Here is a 22738-nt window from a genome sequence, read left to right as displayed (position 1 = left end):
AAAATTGTTTTCGTATTAGATTCTTTGCATTAAAACTTTTTAGAAAAATCTAATATATTACATTATATAGAACTCCGATTATCCGCGATCTACGGGACCGAGCGTGGCACGGATAATTGAAAAACACCGATAATAAAAACATTTATTTTTTATATAAACATTGACGTAAACAAAACATTTAAAATGCAAGGTACATTTATTTTAAGTACCTAGCTGTACTTTTTAAACAGTCAGTCATTTTGGTCCATATAACTTTTTCTGTTATTCTTTATTTTCTGACATATTTTATGTAAGTTTAAAATGTCGACTTATCTCAAAATGGGCTAATAGAATATTTGCAAGTTCTGCAGATTAGAAGCATTAGCCACAACACATGATGTTGTACGGGCTTTGCTGACCAAAAACTCAAAATAACGCGTCACCACAAATTCCTAGACATAGCACGGATAATCCGCAATCCGGACAATCCGCACACGGATAATCGGGGTTCCACTGTACTGTTTTTTTAAGTTTGTGTCATAACTTTAGGGACACGTTTTTTAAAATCATTTTAGATCAAAAGATTTCTGAGATACAGGGTGTTGGAATTAAAATAAAATCACAACTTTTGATATTTGTATTTAATGGAGGTTTCTGTTTAAATATGTTAATAGAAGCGAAAAATGTTTGGTTAACCTGTTTTTAATTTTTCTAATAATTTTTTATGCAAAGTAAAGTAATTTGGCTATTTTCCACGTTAATTTTAAGCAAATAATATATGGTGTCCCATTTAAATTTCAAAAATTAATTATAGCATAGGTGTATTTCAAAAAAAGTTAAGCCTAAACACTAATGCAAAATGTATTGTAAGGATGATTCTATAATACGATTAATAATAATAAAATTTCCAACATCCTAATTTTTGAATATAGATTTTTCCTTTAAATATCTGTAAAGTTCCTCATAACTTTTAAAATGGGTTTGTATACCAAATTGTATGCATCTTTTCCAAATATGAAGTCGATATGGTTAAAAACATTAAGAGGTACTTTGTATGTTGCCACGAGGTTTGTTAGTTTTCTTGCCAAGCGTTCAACATCAATAGGACTGGCAAAGAAATCATTTTCTGCATACATTAAGTAAATTGGCCTCTTTATGTTACTTAGCTTGTACTGTGGTGGTGTGGGAGTTCCATATTCAATCATATTACCTGCTGTCCCATAGTCGTACTCTTGAAAGTTTCCTTGATTCTTTATTTCCTGAGCATAATGCAACACGGTCTTGGTAGATGCACCAGCCGGATCATGGCTTAATATTGTGGGAAGTTGTTGAATGTTGAATTCCTCTTTATCAAATCCGCATAAAACAAATAAGATATTCTCACATATTTTCTTGCTGTGGTTCCTTTCACATGCATAAGCTAAAAATTTGTAGAATTTATAATTGGGTAGTAACTCATTTAAACCCAGGTGATCGGCCAGCCACTTAAAATCATTGACGAAAGGTGCTAAGTATCTTATGGGAGATCGCATATGTGTCGTATAAGCTGCTGGTGCTAAGGCGATCATCAGTTTTACGTTCTTTGCTACTTGTGGTAGTAAGGAAGATAACACGAAAAACTCAGTGGTTCCCATGGAATGTCCAATGTAAATTATGTCTCCAAGTTTCCCTAGTAACAAAATAGTTAAATGTTTTTAAGTAATAGCAATAGTTATACAGAACAAGAGGGTCCAACTAATTGTTGATATTGACCACAGTTTTTGATGTTAGACAGTCAATGCTCTCAGATCTAAGAAAGCGTCCTTCAAAAAGAGACAATTTGTTACTTAAACTATTATAATAAGGTAATAAAAGTAGCAAATGTAATAAATAATGATAAATGCATAATTTGTTAGATCTGAAGGTGTCGATCTCAATATCTTCTCAATCTTTACAGCCTACAAAGGTCAAAATTTATGGGCAAACGTCAACCCTTACCTGACTTATCAGATAGTATATCTTATAAACACAGTGTTGTATCAGTAAGATGATACTTATACAAGAAAATTCGTAATGTATGGAGGGAAACTTAATAAACTTTTTACAAAATCTCAGTAATTAAAAAGTTGAAGCAGTTTAAAAAACCTAAAAAAATTGCTTATTGAGTACTGCTGCGTAGAAAAAAAATAATAAAGGGAAATATTACAGTAACTACATAAGTATAAAAATTGTTCAAAATACTGCCTCTACCTTTTCCAACATTTGTAAACTTGTAATTCTTCAATTATATAGGCTTCAGATGCATGTACCCAGTCTTTCAGGTATCTATATAAGAAAAATTCCAATGGGTTCACATCAGGACTACGTGGGGGTCATTAAATAAATTCACCAAAGCTGATTAGCTTTGGTAAATTTATCACAGTTGCGGAAAGGTATCATCCGAATAATCTCTCACAAATATGTTGGACATCCATCATGCATAAATCACATGTTATGTGGCACAACCAATGGAACATCTTCTAGTAAAACTTCATGTAAATAATGCAAGTAATATTTGCTATTGACACATTCTGGCAATTCAAAGAGTCCCATGAAGGTCTTACAAGGTCTTATACAATTCTAGCCTATTACACTAAAATTATGCTTCTTGGAAAACCTTCTGCTGCTGCAAAAATCATCCTCGTTTGTAATTCATTGTAACTTTTAGAAATAATAAGAGTGTAATCCGTTCTTTCTCAATGTACGCCAAATAAAGTTCTAACGAGCATCAAATTTCTTAGCAATTTGGTATGTACTAGTTGTCGTTTCACTACCTACTTTTCTTAATACTTCTGCTTCAACATCAGCCACATGTCGCTTTGCTCTTCCGCGCTTCTTTGGTTGCAAATTTCCAATCTTTTTTCTCTCTTGAATAACCCTGTGAAAGGTTTTTTTGAGAAGGTGTCTGTCTATTTGAAATTCTGTACAGTGCTTTGTCAGTATTGGAACGATCACGTAAATCTTGCTCATGTAGCATTTTCATCTGCAACTCCATAAACTGTTACCATGTTCACGTAGTCATCGTTAATGTAATTCAAGAAACATTCAACGAAACTTGCCTATTCGTTTTTTTTTTTTTTGTTATTCAGTGACTATCAACAATTCTACAAAAAATATTGCACATTAAAAAATTAAAAAGAAAAATCAAGAAACTGTTAGTGATAGATGCAAAAACAACAATAAACTGTGTTTACCACTAGCGCCATCTCTGCTCAACAGCTTTTATTGTGTACAGCTCTACTTTTTGTATTGTCAGTAACAGCGTAAAATAAAAACCTCAGTACGATGACAACTCTCGACCCTAAGCGTTGTTATTTAAACCATCGATAAAAGTCCCACTTTCTTTGTCCATATTTCCCCATAAATTCCACCAGAAACCTTATTTTAATTTATTTAAATTTACTTTTATTTTAAATATTTTTTTTAACTAAATGTAGTTGAGCTAACTCACATACTCCAATTTAACTTTAAAATGTAAATTTCCTTTATTGAAATAAAATAAAAATAAATCTGCTGTATCCTCTTAATTATTGAGATTTTGTAAAAAGTTTATTAATAAAAAAAATATATTGAATTGGTATCTACTGGTATCTACCCCAAAATTTTTCACCATCTGTTATAAATCATCCTGTCTATCCAGGAGATTTACACTGACAAACAAAAAGTACACAGTGGGTCAGTGGGATAATTTTATCATTAGGATTTCTATAAATAAATACGTATGACAAGCCTGTATATCCAAGGTAAACAAAACTTATGGAGGCAATTGGAAAAAGTTATGTTGATAAATTAAAGCATAAGTTAAATTAAAGTATGTATACAGGTTCGGAAAGTCCCCATGGTACATCGGCCGTTACATGAGAGCAATAAAGTAAGTCATAGAAATCCGTGCGATAGACAAGGATGGTTACATTGAAGACGTTTTATAATCTGAATAGTCACTCCCACTTCTAACCTGAAACGGGTGGTGGCTATTCAGATTATGAAGCGTCTTCACTATAGCCATCCTTGTCTATCGCACGGATTTCTTTACTTTACTTTGTTGCTCTCATGTAAAGGCAGATGGACCATGTGGATTTTCCAGCCCTGTACATATTTTTTAGAGCAAGTTTGCTCCTGGAAGTTACTTTGTTAACCTTAATAAGGGTAATTAATGCTTTAGCTTTCTAAATTGATATATGACTGTGAAATTTGATTCAAATTTTTTTTTGTTTCCCATCAGAACCTTTTGGACTATTTGCATTTTCTTTTTAGAGTTTTTAACATTGCTTAGAATCTTGTCTATATCAATAATTATCGATAATAATTAAAAAAATGTTTGTGATATATACCTTATACATATTACATGGTGAATATGTATGTGATATACAGGGTGGGCCACCAGTAACGCCTCGGTCGCTAGTGACCAAATGGCAAATATTACAGAAACCTGTTTAGGTGGGTATGTGTAGGTTGATTACAGCTACATTTTAAAAATATTTTGAGATATACAGGGTGTTCAGGAAAAGCGTACCATATCAAAGTTATGTTTTTTTAAATGGAACACCCTGTATTTTACTGCATTTTTGAAAGCACCGTAAAAAAATAGGTGAACTTTATTAAAGGTTCTGCATACCTAGGACTTACAGTTTGTGAGATATTTCAATTTTAGTGAAAATGCAGGCATAGCGTAGAAATTTAATATTAGCAATAAAAAAATAATTTTAAGGAAGCAGCTTTGGAGGGTCTATTTTAGATCCTTGAAGTTATAAATTGTTATATTTGTCGTCACTTAGTATTATACAGGGTGTTCAAAAAACTGCTGAATACTTCTCTCAACTTTAAACAGCAATAACTTGGTTATTTTAAATGGAACACCCAGTATATTTTTACTTTGGGAGTTGGGAAATTTAAAACTCTTTCAAACTGTGTATAGGTTCCCTATACCTATCTCTAACGGTATTGGAGATATTTGTGCCGTTTCGTTTTTTATCGATTTTTTTTGTAAGATGTATCCACGTGTCTTTATCGAGGTCTTTACTGAATTGGTTTGGGTTCTTCTTGATGACGTCTCTTTAAATATATTGAGAAAAATGAGGATGCAATTAGATGGCGCACCTGCAATTTTTTCATATTCAGTGAGAAATTATTTAAATCGAAAATTTAGTAATAAATGGATAAGTAGGAATGGTGCATGTCAGTGGCCACGTAGGTGTCCAGACCTCACCGTAATGGACTTCTTTGTTGCGAGCTATATAAAAAATCTTGTATACAATGTTCCACCTATTACTTGCGATGATATTGGAGGGAAGGATTAGAGATGCATTTGCGTGAGAATATCATTTGAAGATAGAATAAGATGCTGTATTCAGGAGAATGGTTATCAATTCGAACATCAATTAAAATTTTTCTTTGTTTTTTCTAAAAGTAGAAGTCCCTTTTATCATTATCATGAAAATATTCAAAAAAGTTTTCTAATAAAAAATATTATTTTATAAGCAGAATAATTATAAAAAGTTATTAATTTTGTATAAATATGTTTGTAGTAAGTAACTGAATTATTTATGAACATGAAAAATATTTATTAAAGAAAATTTTACTTTTAGAAGAAACAAAGAAAAATTTTAATAGATGTTCGAATTGATAACCATTCTCTTGAATACAGCATCTTATTCTATCTTCAAATGATATTCTCACATTCCTTAGAATATTTGGGGTGATTGTGGCAAATGCATATCTAATCCTTTCCTTCATATCATCGCAAGTAGTAGGTGGAACACTGTGTACAAGATATATTTTTATACAGCCCGAAACAAAGAAGTCCATTACGAGAGGTTTGGACACCTGTGGTAGCCACTGACATGGACCATTCTTACCTACTCATTTATTACTTAATTATCGATTTATATAATTTCTCACTGAATATGAAAAATGTGCAGGTGCGCCATCTATTTGCATTCACATTTTTCTCCTTATATTTAAAGAGACGTCATCAAGAAGAACCCAAACCAATTCAGTAAAGACCTCGATAAAGACACGTGGATACATCTTACAAAAAAAATCGATAAAAAACGAAACGGCACAAATATCTCCAATACCGTTAGAGATAGGTATAGGGAACCTATACACAGTTTGAAAGAGTTTTAAATTTCCCAACTCCCAAAGTAAAAATATACTGGGTGTTCCATTTAAAATAACCAAGTTATTGCTGTTTAAAGTTGAGAGAAGTATTCAGCAGTTTTTTGAACACCCTGTATAATACTAAGTGACGACAAATATAACAATTTATAACTTCAAGGATCTAAAATAGACCCTCCAAAGCTGCTTCCTTAAAATTATTTTTTTATTGCTAATATTAAATTTCTACGCTATGCCTGCATTTTCACTAAAATTGAAATATCTCACAAACTGTAAGTCCTAGGTATGCAGAACCTTTAATAAAGTTCACCTATTTTTTTACGGTGCTTTCAAAAATGCAGTAAAATACAGGGTGTTCCATTTAAAAAAACATAACTTTGATATGGTACGCTTTTCCTGGACACCCTGTATATCTCAAAATATTTTTAAAATGTAGCCGTAATCAACCTACACATACCCACCTAAACAGGTTTCTGTAACATTTGCCGTTTGGTCACTAGCGACCGAGGCATTTCTGGTGGCCCACCCTGTATGTATTTCCTTGATATGTATCATATAAGAAATATTTATGTGCATTTGTTATCCGCACATATATAATGTTATTTGAATAATAACTAATTTTAATATAGTAGTACTCAAAAAAAATAGGTTTAAAATTGTTAACTGTTAGAGAAAAGGGTATCTTTCTTTGTTACCTGTTGTATTGCTAATGTAGTATAATTCAGTTGGTAAATCAAGAACTCCCATTTCATGCCAACTAAAGTTCCAATATTGGGCACTCCATATGGGAAGAGATATGTGGCCTCTCGAATATGTGTTTCCTCTTGCATTTCCAAGCCAGACATCATAACCTTGATCAGCCAATAAAAAGGCTACAAGTAGAAAGATTTGTAAATAAAATATTTTTGCATCAATTCCCAATTATTTTACCATTTTTAAAAGATGATTTTTATGCTCATATACAGAACTTTTTTGACGAATAAATTATGAATGGGATTTACGAAATAAATGTAAATTGGGATAGCCTCCCCTAAGATCTCAAAAATGGTTGTGCATATGTATATCTGCAAAATGTATGTTTTCAAGATTTTTTTTCGTAGTTATACCTATTCCAACTTTGATTTGATACTGATTTCATAATGGAATTAAGAAAAATTAAATTTTTTTGAAAAATAAGAACACCGTGTCTGTCAGTTGATTATAAAACAAAACAGGTTTGCACATATATGTGCAACTCTTCTTATTTTAATTTTCTATAACACAAAAAAATTTAAATAAATAAATTTAGCAGTACCTACATTATAACTATTAAAAATAAATTACATAATATTTTTATATGTATTTGTAAGACAAAATATATCCAAATTATGAAAATCTATTTTTTGTGTAATTATGAAAAAGGATTTTTTTTTAATAAGTTTCAATTTGATTGTGTCAATCTGGGCACTCCTTTTAATATGGTTTATTTATATATACAATGATTCATGTGCATATCTACAATTACTATACAAGATATTTATAGAAGAATACAGGGTGTTTAAAGAAACGTGCCATTGTTTAAAGGAAAATTTCCCCATCCTACAATAAGAAAAAAGGTTCCTATCAGTATCTACCTATTCTTACTTCATTTCTGAGATACAGAATATATTATATTACATCTTTCAATTTTTTTTTCTGAAACAATTGTAATTTAAACAACATTTGAGTGATGGTTATCATTTTCTGTAATTGGTTTTAGATAAATTTAAATAACAAGTAATTCTTAAATTAAGAATATGTTGAAGTAAATGATTTAAATTTACTACGTAACATATTGTATTTATCTCCATGAAGCGAGTAAAATGAAAAAGTATCAAGAGGCAACTTTTATTAAATCGATTTAACTAACCAGTAATGCATGCTTTTATTAATTAAACATGTTTCAATATTAAACTTGTTTTCAAACACTGCTTAGCAAAAAAACCTGAAAATAAATCCTATATTTAAATATATTTACAAGAATGAATATGCAAGAAAATGTTTTCGCAGAAAGTTTGTAAAACTGCTATATAAAAATTAAATCCGAATTAATACCTAAAGAATTATTTCCATTTAAAATCCAGTCCGCAGAACTTCCCAACAGACCATGTTGCAGTAACACAGGTTGATCACCCTGTTTTCCATTTTTTCCTGGTATTCTGTGCAGTGTTAGTAAATATCCATCATCTGTCACACAAATATGAGATTCAGAGCGATAACCATGTCTTTTTATGATCTGTGGAACATCCAAATAATCATCAGGATTAAATTTGCAGTCTATTTGGTTTCTCAGTTCTTCTAGCCCTTCACATCTGTCTTTTGGAAAATTTATCTCTTTAAATCCTTTCACGCTAAGGTATAGGACACACTGCACTAACACATATTTAAACATCTTGTCTAGAAGGAAATAATTATTGCTTCAGCACTGTAACAAGGAACTTAACTGTGTCAATTTTTTTGCAAATGATTCATTACTGCAATAGTATTTAAAAATAACATAAACCTTGTTGTTAATTATTTAAATAATCTAAAATAGTTAAATGAATAATCTGATTAATAATATATGTACATATATGCAAAGTATGTTTTCAAACTATGTAATTTTTGTTTGTCATTTAATTATATTTGCCACTAGTGGTGGTCAATGGACTTTGAATTTAGAGAAAGGTGAATCATGGTTTAGTTTATCATGGTCAAGTTGAAAAAAGTTAAAAATATAATGATTATAACAGCAATAATTATGTTTTTGATATTACATTTCCTGCTAACTTAACCTTAAAAGCTGCAATAGAAGTATTGATTTTTTTTGCTAATTGAGTATTTTCTTGCCTGTGAATAATACAGAAAAATTTATAGAAAACTAAAACTTGCTACAAATATATAAATAGTTTTACACAATAATTTTACCTTGCTTATGTCTTGTTTGGGGCTAATGTTATTCCTTTTCTGAAAATCAATCAAATTAAGTCCAATTTAAATGTTTTTAATAGGTACAAAATAAAAAAAATTTAAATCAGTAGGTACTTAAGCAGTGCTTCCAATGTGCTGTACATTTCATGCAAGCTTTAGTTTTGTACAAGAAATCTACTTCCATTTTAAAATAAACTTTCAAAATTTTGATATATTCTTCACTTATCTTATTTTTTTCAAACCCTGGTTTAATAAATTCAATATTACAATTTTAAAAGTTTGTAATTTTTTTTATAAAGAAAAATATCTATTTATAATTTAATACAACCGAGTTTTTTTTTTCAGATACTCCAATACCTACCATTAAAATTACATCAATCTCTAAACGTCTCTCTATGGAACGAAAAAAACGTATTAACAAAATAAGACGATTGAGTTCAAAAAAAGAAGCGAGTCATTCTAATGAAACTTTCACAGCAGATTATGGAAAATTTCAGGTGTGTAAAACTGGTTCCATTTGTTAATTCTGTATAATTTGTAAATTTCCTTTACATTGGCAATATATGTAGTAGGTACTAAATTATTTTTTATTCACAATTTAAACAAAAGGTAGGTACATAACTTTATTTATTTTAATTATTTATTACAGTTGAAAATGTCCCAATAAAGAGATAATTATTTAAAAAAACAAAATGACATTATAAATGTTTTGGAATAAATATTTAATGATAAGTTTAAAAATGTATAACAAAATTCAACATTCTTTTTGGTATACTTATGCAAAAGTTAGTTCATAAATAATAAGAGACATTTTCTTGTACTAACCAAACTATAAAAATCTAATAATTTTTCATCTTTTCTGTGGTGTAGGAAGTATACTTTTATTTTATTATCTGCTTGTTTTATTTTCATCTCTTTCATATCTCAGTGTGGTGTCACACATCGATACCCATCAAATTTTGTAAGTATTTGAAAAAAATATTTGTAGCTGTTTTAAGTTTTTTTCCATCGATTTATTTATCAATAGTCCAATTAAATAAGCCTTTAAATCGAAATTTTGATTAACTTGCCTGAATTTTTGATATGAGTTGTTATAACAATAAGTGACAATAATTTTTTGTTCAACCCCCAGCGGTGAAAAGGTGAAAAAAGATAAAACAAATGGTTTTTTCAAGATAGCTCAAAACGGGTAATTGCTAGAAAAAAAGTTTCGTATAAAAGTTGTAAAGCATACATTCTACATAAAAATGGCCTTGACTTTAAAAAAATCATAATCAAAAAAATGAATAGTTATAACAATTTCAAATTTGTTGTTCACCCCCCTAAACAGAGATTTTAACAAAAACCTCGAAACAGGTCAATTTAACTTTGTCAATTTATTTACATAAATCATATTTTTAATTCTTTTTGAGTAAATATGATTTTTTTATAAATAAAAAATATAGTTTTTCTGAAATAAAAAATAAGGATAGCAACCCGCAAACACGGAATCACTTGCGAAATATTTGTTTTTTATCATAAATAATTTCCATTTTGTTTGATTTCAATATATTGATTAGAACCCCAGAAATTTTGAAAAAACTGTTTTGGGGGGTGAACTTTGAGGGTGTATTTCACCCCGTAAATATGTTTTTCCGCCGATAAAAAAAAACGTGTCTCTTTACATTTTTTAGAATAGATTGAAAAAAAAAATACAAAATTCATTCGTTTTTCTGCTTGTTATGATTTTTTTAAATTTCTGAAATCTTCACTTAACTTCTAGCCTCCTAACTCTGTTAATTTTAATAGTACAAGAAAAAGTCAAGATGCCATTTTTATGTCGAATTGTATGCTTTACAACTTTTATAAGAAACTTTTTTCTAAACCTTTCCCCTTTTGAGTTATATTGAAAAACCCCTTTGTTTAATTTTTTTTCACCCTTGGCCGGGGGTTGAACAAAAAATTACTGTCACTTATTATCAGTGGCGGCTCGTGGTAAGTTTGACAGAGGAGGCTTGAAAAGAAAACTTTAAACTTGTCTTTCTTTTCTTTGAGGGCCGGTCATTGTTAAAGGTTTCGTCAGTGTCTTCTAAGAAAATTGCATTCAACGTGTTAAAATGTATCTCGTTAATACAGAATTCTTTTAATTTTGATAAAAGTGAATTAATTCTCTTTTTAGAAAATGTTACGTCAGTTAATTTATTCTGTAAAATTTGGAACACGATTTGTTCAAAAATCATTGCAAAGGTTTTCAAGAAAAAATTGAAATTTTTGTCCAACAACAATTATTGTTTTAATCCATAAGGGGATCCTAAAGTTTGTTTATCATTTAAAAAATCCTCGTGAGGATCCTCATATCGTATTCGATATGAAATCAAAAACCTCAATAAGTTTCTTTCTATAAGTTTTGACCGTAAAAACAGCTCTAGAAGAAAAATTCCAACGAGTGGGAGCATTACTTGGAATCCATTATTTTATTTAATATGTCAGATCTTTTAGTATATTTGGAAAAAAATGACGAAAATCCGGAAAGATTTGAAAAAAAATTCTCACTTCTTTAATGCCGTTGCAAACTTTACTTAAAACTAAACTGCGTGCGAACTGCGAGCGCCGAAGTGGTAGAGAAGAAGGGCTATGTTGAAGAATTCGCTTATTAAAAAGAGATGGAAGGTGGCAACAAGCCTCCGTGTCGACTGCTGAAGCTTGAATCCAGATAATTGTACCATCATTCAAGGCCACGCATCCTATAGAGCTCTAGTAAAAGGTTTGGAGGCTTGAGGAAGTTAGCTGCCACCGACTATAATGCGAATTAGGAGGGCGCGAAAAATAGTGAACATTTAAAAATCGTATATTTACGTACTCGAGATCTCCCTTAGTAGGTACCTACATAATTAGTTGCATATGAAAATTTCTGAAATAATGTTAATTACCTATATGATGTAAAATTAAAAAAACTAAAAGAAAACTTTTGCAATACTATCAAAAACTGCAGAGGAGGCTTAGCCTCCCCAGCCTCCTCTAATGAGCCGCCACTGCTTATTGTTATACCTCAATCAAACTAACTCGTATCAAAAATTCAGGCAAGTTAACCAAAATTTCGATTGAAAGGCTTATTTAATTGGACTACAACAGATAGTACAAGTTAACTTCCATTAGAATTAAATTGAAAATATTAATTAGCCACAAAATTAAAGTATATAAAAAAAATACTTGGGTGATTTTCAAAATGTAATGAAAAAAAAAAAGAAAAAAAGCAAATTGAAGTTTGAAGTTTCAGGATTGGATTCATTCAAGATTTTTTATCTCTGACCACCTTTAAAATCATAAGAAATCCAGTGGATTTTTTTTTATTTTTACTTTCAAACGGTCCACGGGCTTCAATAATTTTTTTTTGGCCAATTACACCTGGCACCTCTTTTAGTTTGATTCATTCTTTTCAATTTGAGCTATTTATGAGCTTTGTATGGTGATTTATCAGTTTTTGATTTTTTTTTAGCCTCACAGTATTCCTAAGAAACCCTCAAGTTTTTAAATTGCGACTTTTCTTTCATTTTGATCGAAATTGTCACACTTGCTAAAAATTAATTAATCAATCAAAGATAAAGGACCCCTCACAAATCAAACGGAAATTGGCTTTCGGTGAAATCGGCCGAATTTTGGATATGTTGTTCCTTTCGGTGTCCAGATCAAAAGTCTCCACGGGCATGAAGCCCGAAAATCTTCCCTGCGAGCAGTACCCAGCTTGGAAGGTTAGAGACCGGTAATCTCCAATTTTCGCTAATTTTACCTCTACCCTTGCATTTTCGGGATATATATGAAGTTATATTATATATATGAAGATATATTATACAGGGTGATTCAGAACTTATCCAAAAAAAAAATTCTGGATGTACAGGGGACCCTTACAAATACAATTTTATAAAGAAAAAATCAAAAAGGGCAGTTCAAAAATGATTTAAAAATACACTTCTGCACGGCACTGGAATCTGGTCCTCTGTAAAACCTGAGCTGGCACAATGCGACCGGCATGGCGGTGTGATAAAAACGGACAAAAACGGACAAAAACTTTAGCAAGGAAAGAAATAAATAGAATTTTATAGCACCTATTTTATATCGGCAAATTCAACTGCTTTTGCCTTTATTAATTAATAAAATTAATTTGTATTTTTAAGTAATAAAATTATTTGACATACCTGATGTTACAACAACAATTGTTCAAAATTTTATACACCAACGTGTAAACACATTTGGGTCCGTCTTACTCAGTTTCTATGAACTACCACAAATATTGTCTTGTTTCACCATAACACAAATGCTTCACCATAATACAAATGTTGTCTTGCTTCACCATAAATTAAAACGATATCTATCAACTCCGAGTTGCTATACACGCAAACCATTTTTGACACCAACTACCAAAAAACTATTGTAAACACCACACATAACAGGTGAACACTATCGCAACGACGATTGCAAAATCGGACTTCAGTATTCGGAGTCGCTGAGGCCACGTGTAGAGGTAAAATCAGCGAAAATCGGGGATTACCAGTTTCTAACCTTCCAAGCTGGGTACTGCTCGCAGGGAAGATTTTCGAGCTTCGTGCCCGTGGAGACTTTTGATCTCGAAAGGAACAACATATCCAAAATTCGGCCGATTTCACCGAAAGCCAATTTCCGTTTGATTTGTGAGGGGCCCTTTTGCATCGTTTATTAATTTTTTAAATTGTATACGTTTTTCTTCTCAAAAATCCATGTTTTTATCAAAAAATATTAAATATTAAAAAAGAAATTATTTTATTGTTCTGTGACCAATTTTCGTCAAGTTACAGCCTTTTATAAATCCTAAAAATTTAGGATTTTTTATCCGTTAATTAATTTTTGTGGCTAGTGTAGTATTTACTGATTTGCAATTTATTTTTCATTTAAATACAACAGTTGAAAATAAATTGTGACATGATATTGTCACAAATATTAACAAAAAAGTGACACTTACCTTAAAATATATTGCACCACATAAAACAGCTATTATTAATACTTATATTGTTATGTAATAATTTTTTTTTCAGGAGCGCCCACTGGCGTTCAGTTCAGTATGTGGAACTATAATAGAATAGGGTCAGTATATTTGACAATTCTTAGTTTCGCTTGTGAATTGTATGTTGCAACTCATCTAATCTCATTATTAGTTACATATATTAATAAACCCGTATCACATACTTGTATGCTATCATATCTTGAGGAAGCCCTTTTTTAATGTCTAAATAAGGAAAATCCAAACAGAACAAAAGGGGAAATTGCATGGATGCATAGTAACTTATCGTTTACTAGATTTAAGCATGTTTTAATTGCACAATTTTGTTGCTGTAATTTTCTAATTCGAAAATTTACCACCATTTTGTTACCTGCCACAATCACATCCTATAGGCCAGGAAATATAAGTGACTTTTAATTTCGGCAAGCTGAATTTATCACTATAGATGCTAAATATTATGTACAATAACATATTAGTTTCCACACTCATAAAAATGGGGGGAAGATTATTTATAGGTTGGTTAATTGTATAATTTTTACATAAATTCACGTTTTTTCCTTATAACTATTTTCCGTTCATCTCCACGAGAAAACAGTAAATTACTTTTTTTTCTCTTCAAAAGACCTACAAAACTAGCCCTCGAGTGTCAAAAAATATTGATTAGATCAAAAGTTATAAACAGAAGTTTATTTATGGCTTTTGAATTAAACATTTATAAACTGTGTTATTATTACCAGGACGTTTTGGCATTGCATCCTCTCATTCCTTATCACTGTCTAATAACTCACACGAAATCTGAAATCGGTAAGTTGAATATTTTACAAGTTATTTTTAAGCGAATTTCGCTTTTTTAACGTCAGGACTATGAATATTATCTTCATTTTCTTCGGACTCGCTGTCGTTCGCTTCCCCCACCTTTTCGCTGCGCCGCGGCTCGCCGAAAAATCAAGCGATCCAATGACTTGACAGTATTTCTTATGCATAGATGAAAAAAAAAGTACTTTACTTTTTCTCGTGGAAATAAATAGAAAAAAGTTATAAGCAAAAAACGTGAATTTACGTAAAAATTATACAATTAACTAGCCTGTAAACAATCTTCTCCCCATTTTTATGACTGTGGAAACTAATATGTTATTGTACATAATATTTGGCATCTATAGTGATAAATTCAGCTTGCCGAAACAAAAAGTCGTGAAATGGTAATTTCCCAGCTCTTTTTCCTTGCCTACCTAAGGACTGACTGAATTACTTGGGTACTCTTATACAGGGTGCAACTAAAATGCAAGGCCAAAGCTTAATGACAGTTTCTACACAAATTAATAAATATCGAGGGCGTCTTATCAGAAGGGCGTACAAACCAAATCTGAAATTTTACAGGCATACTCCTTTCTGATATTATAGTTTTGCAATATTTGGTTCATACGCCTAAGTAAAATGTGTTAGAATACAGGGTTCGTTGTGACCTGGAAAACCGGGAAAAGTCAGGGAATTCATTATTCTTCATAAAAAACATGGAATAGTCAGGGAATTTCAAAAGTATTCACGAAAGTCAGGGAATTTGATGTTTGCAACTGGAAATTTTGTGAAAACCGGCTCTGGTTTCTTGAAAGAGAAAACTATTTGTGATTTTGAAACTTTTATTAGAGGTTCTTTGGGTATAAAAAAGATTATGGAGTCCAGTCTAGAAAAAGTGTAATGCATCATCAATTAGTGTGTAAAAATGACTTGCAAGTGACCTGAATTTTCTTTTATAAGTAAGGGAAAACCTGGAAAAGTCAGGGAATTTTATATTAATTTTGAACTATGAACCCTGGAATAGAGTGTTGATGTTTATGAATAGATACACCCTTCTGATATATTAAGCGAATTGATTAAATGAAGTCATACACCCTAAAAACCCAAAACCAACTATAGTGGCTCTTACGCCCTTCTGATATGATGCCCTCGATATGTTTCTAGTTCTTATACAGGGTGTTTAATTTATAGCTGTACAGGCCATCATAACAAGTAAAAAACAAATGAAGCTCTAATGTTTTTATTAAATAAAACATAAGAAAGCACATATTTGGAAATAATACTTTTTTAAAATTACAAATTCTAGAACTGAATTTTTTTTAAGTGTAAATTTTTGAAAAATTGTTCATATTAAGTTTTTTTTTTATGGAATCTAATAACGGATTATTCTATCCCCTCAAAAAAAATTTTGCAAATTTGTGTAAAGAACTTGTTTATTATTGAATTTCTATATAATTACTATTTAAAAATGTGGCAATTAAATCATTTTAATTATAGTAAAAAAGTCGCTAATTTTATTTAACTAGTGCTAAATCAAGAAACCAAAAAATTGCTAATTAAAATTTTTCAAAAATCGACCCCTATACAAATCTTAACAAACATTTGATTTAAAATTTATAGTTTCCAAATATGCCGTTTAAAATATACGATATTTTTTCATTAAAATTGTATTGATCTTGTGTATGTTGAAAATGAATCATTTCCAAACCTACTAACTGGGTCTGGAAATCTGTATCTGGATTCATTTTTATCATAGAAGATCTATACAATTTAAATTCAATAATTTTTTTATTTTCTCTGAAATTTCATTATTTCAAAAATGACTTGACACTGTTAGTGCTTACTTATTTACCTTATGTGCTTCTGTTTCTCTTAAAACCTCTTAAATGCTCTTATCATCAAGTCTAATTGAAAATACCTTAAAAAAGAAAGTGAAAGTGAAAATTATTAATGTTCTTGCAATATTTCTGCACCAACAAAAACTAAAACTGACCACCAAAGGACGCCGCAACTATCCTTATGGAAAGCCGGTCCCGGTCAAATGGTATGAAACTTTGCCGAATGATAGTCCTCAATGTGTCGATCAAAAAAGTCCATGGGACGCAGGTTTGAAAAACTACTGTTCTGAAGCTACAGCCCTCTGAAGTTATCGAATCCGATGACCATCAAGTCAAGTTTTCTGAAGGTACTTCAGCTATTTTCTGAAGTTTGAGGAATGCTGCAGATATGCTGATGATGGATAAGTGTTTAGCATGCTTCAAGCAGTACGTGTCGCTATCGCTGTTCTTCAGTAGGTGCTTCACCAATTTTCTGAAGACTGAAAGATACAGCTATTTTGACCAGGGATTCGCATTCAGCACACGAAAGCTTGGTTACTTTATAAAGAATTATTTGCTTTTACTCGCCCATAAATCATTGGACTTGATGGTCATCGAGCATGTGGATTCAATAACTTCAGAAGGCTGTAGCTTCAGAACAGTAGTTTTGCAGACCTAGGTCCCATGGACTTTTTTGATCGACACATTGAGGACTATCATTCGGCAAAGTTTCGTACAATTCAACCGGGACCGATTTTCCATCAAGATAGTTACGCGGTCCTTTGAATGAAATCGTTTGAGTTATAATCGTATAATTTTAAAAAAAAAAGTCTGTTATTTTTTTACTCTTAAAACACCTCATAATTAAAAAATTATCCCCTCCAGACACATGTTTGTAAGGATTATATACATTAATTGGCATTGTACTCAATGACTATTAAAGTTTGGCCAAGCATTACGACCTGTATGGAATCGTTTTTTTTTTTAATTTAAATAATTTCGATTAATGATTTTTCTTATTTTACTTACAGTTAGCTAAGCTTTTTTAACTATTAATAGTTCTTCACATGGAATCATTACTCCGTAGTTAATGTCTCTTTTTATTTTCAGAATGAATTATCAAATAAAGATGGTTGCCGAAGCACTATAATCCCATCAGAGGTGTCAGCTTGTATTCCAATGTCAAGCAGGACATTGCGTTGTAGAACTCCTACAGGCACCTTAATTGCCACTCCAAAACCATCAGGCCAAAAGACCCCTACAAATGTGAGGCTTCGACCTAGAACACCGGATGCTAATAATAAACTCAGCGCAGCAAAACCTAACATTAAGCTAATATTTTAAACTATTCTTTTTCACTGCAGCATTTTCTCAATGTTTTTATAATTTGACAAATATTAGATGACATTTCAAAATTTATTTATGCGTATTAGTTCTTCTTTCACGTACCTATGTAACAAATTTTAATTTTTTTTTGTAACACATTTTTTATAACCTTTTAACATTTAACAAATAATTTTGAATGTTTTTGGTGTCTCGTAGTATTTAAGTTAGTTTACACATATACTTTAATTTTAAAACTATATATGTAATTTTGGGCGAGTTCTTAATGCCAATTTGTTTGATCGCAGTTAAATGCTTCGGTTAGTTATTGAGGAGTATTGTTTTCTAAAATATCTTGCATTTGGGACTCGCCCAAAAAATGTTTTTCAGTATTTTATATATTTTTTATTTGTTGTGAATTTAACTTGCTCTATATATTTTTTATTTATAAACTAACAAAAGGCTTTATTGTTACTTCACTGCGATGAACATTTTTTGGAAATTATAGCACGTTAATATGTTAAAATAAATATTGAAGCCATTCTTTTCATTTCATGAATCGGAACACCAACAAGTAAATTTAGCTTAGACAATCAACATTGCATGGCTGGTGATGTCGACTAAAAATGCCTAAATCTTAGCATCACCAATATTAATGATTTGTTTACAGTGAACAGTGACAAACCGTTATGCTACATTTGAGATAATGCAATCGCCGATTGGTTGAATAAAACCTCGTGAAAAATTACACCAATCACAGTCGTTGAATGTTGTGTTTTAATGTAATCTCGGTCTGATTTTAATAATTTTTAATTTTACTGAAATTTAATTGCCAACATGTAGGAAATAAAATTACTGTCCTAAAGAAAATTATTTGTCACGTGATTAGTCTCAATTTAAAAAAGCAATAGCAAATACATGAGTGATTTTGCATTTTGGAAAATTCCAATAACATTTTAACATGCCTGCGAGGTAGATAGAGTATACTTTGTCTTAAATTGCGATAAATATACCGAGCGATATACTGGCTGTCTGCTAAAAAATACCGCAAGCCGTACCTCCGTTATTTATAGTTTGATTTTAAAAAACAAAAAATTAAATGAAGGCTACAAATACAGTAATCCCTTGTTATACGCGGTCTCGCCAACCGCGGTTTTGCTTTTCCATGATTTCATAGAACTGGCTAGGAGGCATTTACCGGGTCGCGTCCTTTGCGTCGTCGTCAGTAGCCTGTCGAAGCATTGTTGCATCATACGTCCAGAACGCTGTCAGTAGATTTACATATTAAATTGCGGTATTTGTTTTGAAGTTGCGGAATGTCTGGATGCGAAAGTAAAAAGTTTGTTAAAAGAAAAAGGTGCGACATAAGATAAAAAGATCCAACTGTTAGACTGTTTAGCTGTAAGTGCTACTAACAAATTTAAAGTGAACGAATTGACTGCGAGAGAAAAGCAAAGAATCCATTCGTTCGTCCATTTTGCGTGGAACTAGTTCAAGTTGCAAGGTTACCTGTTGGCGGCCCCAAACCTTGGAAAAATGGAAAAAGCATTGTATTTTTGGATCGAAGATCAAACAAAAAAGAGAGTTCCAGTGAGTACCCAAATAATTCAAGAAAAGGCTATTCGATTATAATAGCCTAAAGTCTGATATGAATCTTCAAGTTTCCAGACGAGTAAACGATGGTTCGAGAGATTTAAAAAACGATTTTCTTTGCCTAATGTTAAAATTGTTGGAGAACTGGCCTCAACTAACCTTAAAGAATTTATAGAAAGTGAAGTGAAGAACAAGTATTTAATGCTGACGAGATGTGTATTTTTTGGAAGAGAATACCTGCTCGCACCTTCATATCAGAAAATGAAAAATCTGCACTGGGATTTAAGATAGCTAAGGGACCAATTAACTTTTATTTTGTTGTAACACCTCAGGTGATTTTATGGTGAAGCCAATGACTGTTTACAAACCATTAAACCCACGGTCCTTAAAAAGCAAAAATAAAGACTGTCTGCCAGTGTTTTGGAGAGCAAATCCTAAAGCTTGGGTTATGATGACGCTATTTACAGACTGGTTTACTAATTGTTTTGTGCCTAGTGTTAAACAGTATCTGGCCTCAAAGTCACTACCATTTAAGGTACTTCTGCTTATTGACAATGCACCCGGAGACCTTAAATTTAAACGACCCCAATGTGAAAATACAATTTTTACCTCCCAACACAACTTCGCTTCTGCAACCATATTAGATCAAGGCATAATAGCCACGTTTAAATGATATCTGAGGTGCACTTTCAGTCGCATCTTACAATGCATGGAAGCAGATCCTTCGTTGACTGTTACCGAAAATGGAAACAGTTTAATATTGCTCATTGCATAACCATTATTAAAGATGCAGTTAGTGACTTGAAACCATCAACTATAAATGCATGCTGGAAAAACCTATGGCCGGAAGTTGTTATCGATAAATCAGCATTGCCGGACAAAGAAGCCAAAGTCACCAACATTTTACAAGTTATGCATTAAATACATGGAGAAAGTTTTGAAGATCTCCAATCAACTGATGTTGAAGAAGTTTTAGCCGCTAATGAAAATGAACTCACAGAAGAGGAACTCGTTGAAATTCTGGAAAGCAATAACGAATCAAATGATGAAGATGACACCTCTCAAGAATTAATAATCGGAAAATCAACTACGTCAACATTAGATAAAATAAATAAAATTTTGCCATCTGCTCATCAACTTTAGAATTTGGTTTTGTACCTGGATCCTTCACTAGAACGAAGCAAGAAGTTCAATAATGGTCTAGAGCTAGAGGGTTTATTACAACCGTATAAACAAGCGCAGAAAGAAATTAAAAATAAAATGAAACAGCCAACAATCCTTTAATTTTTTTAAAAATAAACTTGCTTTATTACGTACATATGTACTTTTTATGTACGATTTTATGACTTAGGTACCTAATATATGTGTGTGTTTTTTGTTATTTTATATTTTTGTCAGTACATGTGTAACTAAAATGTAAGTGAAAATAAATTTTACATTTACGTAAATAGATTTTTCTTCACTTATAAATAGACACATAAATCCAACTATAAATCTAACAAAATTCCATGTTTTTTTTCCTCGTAATATGTACATCTATGGATCCCTCATCAAGTGCGGATCCCTATCGGAACGTAACCCCCGCGGTTAACAAGGGATTACTGTACACTATAAAGGGAGCCTATTAGAGCCTATTTACTTTTTTTTTTGAAAAACAATAGTCAACTTCTCTTTTCAAAGAGCACTGTAGCCTTTTATTATTTATTAAAAGATGCTTTTTTAGTAGCATGTGTATCTGTACCTTATGTATTGAGCACTGAACTAATATTGTTTGAACACACAAAAGACCAAAAACACGGCTCTATGTCCGAACAACTATATTTTTATTTGTGAAAACTCCTATTATTTATATAAAAATGACTTTAAATTGGGAATGATATTTGTTAAAACATAGTAACAAAATACAGTATCATGCAAATTTGCATTTCTTTTATATACGTGGCATATCCATAAAGTAAGAGAACACAGAATTTACATTTACATCAATAAACATAACTTATAATATTTATTTTCACTTTTTAGAAGTATGCTTGGATACTGTTGTGTTATTTACAAATCTAACCGTCTAAAATACACTAAATGCTTCAAGATATTCAAAAAAAATTTTTTTATTTCTTATTTTACAAGAAACATCGGTTTACTTCGCTTCATAAAGGCCATGAGATTTTAAGTTTGATATTTATAAGATCCTATATAATGTATACGAGACGTGCCCACGTGATGATGTGGATATATTCACTATGGAAAATATGCGCCTATATCCTCAGATTATAGGATTTGTATGGTAGTGTACAAAAAGCAAAATGCTGTAAAAAAAAATAAATGAAACTGAAAAATTCATAATCTGATTTTGTTTGTAATTACTGCTTTATCCATAATTTTCTTTCATCTTAATTAGCCATTTTTTTTTTTAATATGGTTTTGCAACATCAAATGCAAAATTCTCTTGATTTTTATGGTTACTTTAACACAATGCAATTGAAATTTACGACTAAAATGTTTTAATGTAAAAACAAAATACAAACAAATTTTGTATTAAATACTTTAAAATAAAATTATTCGGTACATAATACACATTATTATTTACATAACTAAAATTTTTTGAGCTGAGCAAATTTATTGTTGCGCCTCATTGCCATTTTTCTTATTCGCTTCCAGTATTGTTTAGAATTAGGATCTAATTCTTCTAAGGGAGGAGGTGGACCTAGGCGTATGTTCCATAGCCATTCTGGATACTCGTTATCTGGTTTCAAAAGCACGTCCTCACCTGTTTTGAAAATATTTGTACCGCAGGCATATTTAACTAGTTTCTCGGGATCGGTTTCTACGGGTAATACAGTTTTTTCGACAACGGGTCCCAGTTTTCCTAATTTTTTCTTTTTTAAAACACCACCCACCATGCTCACGCCTAAAAACGTTTAATTATTAAAGTAACCTATAAAACAAAGATTTGTGAAAAGCTCACTTCCTGTGTCTTTTTTTGCGTAATTATTTCGTGGAAAGGATAACTGAAAGGATAAATACATGGGTCTTCTTACTAGAAGACAGTAAACACTATTTACACTCATTTTATAAAATTTTTGCATTCCCATTCAATTAACAAAAGGTTTAACATTTAAGAAAAATTAGGTTAGAGTTACATAACCACAACAAACAA

General features: G+C 31.1%; 3 protein-coding genes across 4 annotated transcripts in view; 1 reads left to right on the top strand and 2 right to left on the bottom strand.

The window, feature by feature from the left end:
- The window catches only part of LOC108909209 (protein regulator of cytokinesis 1-like), a 35280-nt gene extending 16757 nt beyond the window's left edge, over positions 1 to 18523 (top strand). The window contains exons 7-9 of one of the 2 annotated variants that reach the window (XM_018713468.1): positions 9388 to 9539; positions 14088 to 14136; positions 17776 to 17865. In XM_018713468.1, coding sequence (XP_018568984.1) covers positions 9388 to 9539; positions 14088 to 14135 — 200 coding nt within the window. In that variant the 3' untranslated portion in view covers position 14136; positions 17776 to 17865. Of the gene's footprint in view, positions 1 to 9387; positions 9540 to 14087; positions 14137 to 17775 lie in introns of both variants that reach the window. The other variant, XM_018713467.1, reaches the window with a different exon arrangement.
- On the bottom strand, positions 632 to 8793 carry LOC108909210 (lipase 3-like). The gene is made up of 3 exons (XM_018713469.2): positions 8188 to 8793; positions 6810 to 6986; positions 632 to 1648 (listed from the first exon to the last, which is right to left on the bottom strand). Exons 1-3 carry the CDS (start codon positions 8522 to 8524, stop codon positions 921 to 923), a joined length of 1242 nt encoding a protein of 413 aa, XP_018568985.1. The 5' UTR covers positions 8525 to 8793; the 3' UTR covers positions 632 to 920.
- A 3587-nt stretch (positions 18524 to 22110) lies between the features above and the next one.
- Positions 22111 to 22722, bottom strand: LOC108909212 (39S ribosomal protein L54, mitochondrial). The gene is made up of 2 exons (XM_018713471.1): positions 22547 to 22722; positions 22111 to 22489 (listed from the first exon to the last, which is right to left on the bottom strand). Exons 1-2 carry the CDS (start codon positions 22671 to 22673, stop codon positions 22173 to 22175), a joined length of 444 nt encoding a protein of 147 aa, XP_018568987.1. The 5' UTR covers positions 22674 to 22722; the 3' UTR covers positions 22111 to 22172.
- Positions 22723 to 22738: the final 16 nt, after the last annotated feature.

The sequence above is a fragment of the Anoplophora glabripennis genome, unplaced genomic scaffold (assembly GCF_000390285.2).
Source record: "Anoplophora glabripennis isolate ALB-LARVAE unplaced genomic scaffold, Agla_2.0 scaffold398, whole genome shotgun sequence".
NCBI lineage: Eukaryota > Metazoa > Arthropoda > Insecta > Coleoptera > Cerambycidae > Anoplophora > Anoplophora glabripennis.
Note: the sequence above shows the minus strand (reverse complement) of the source record. Positions and strands in the feature narration are given on the sequence as shown.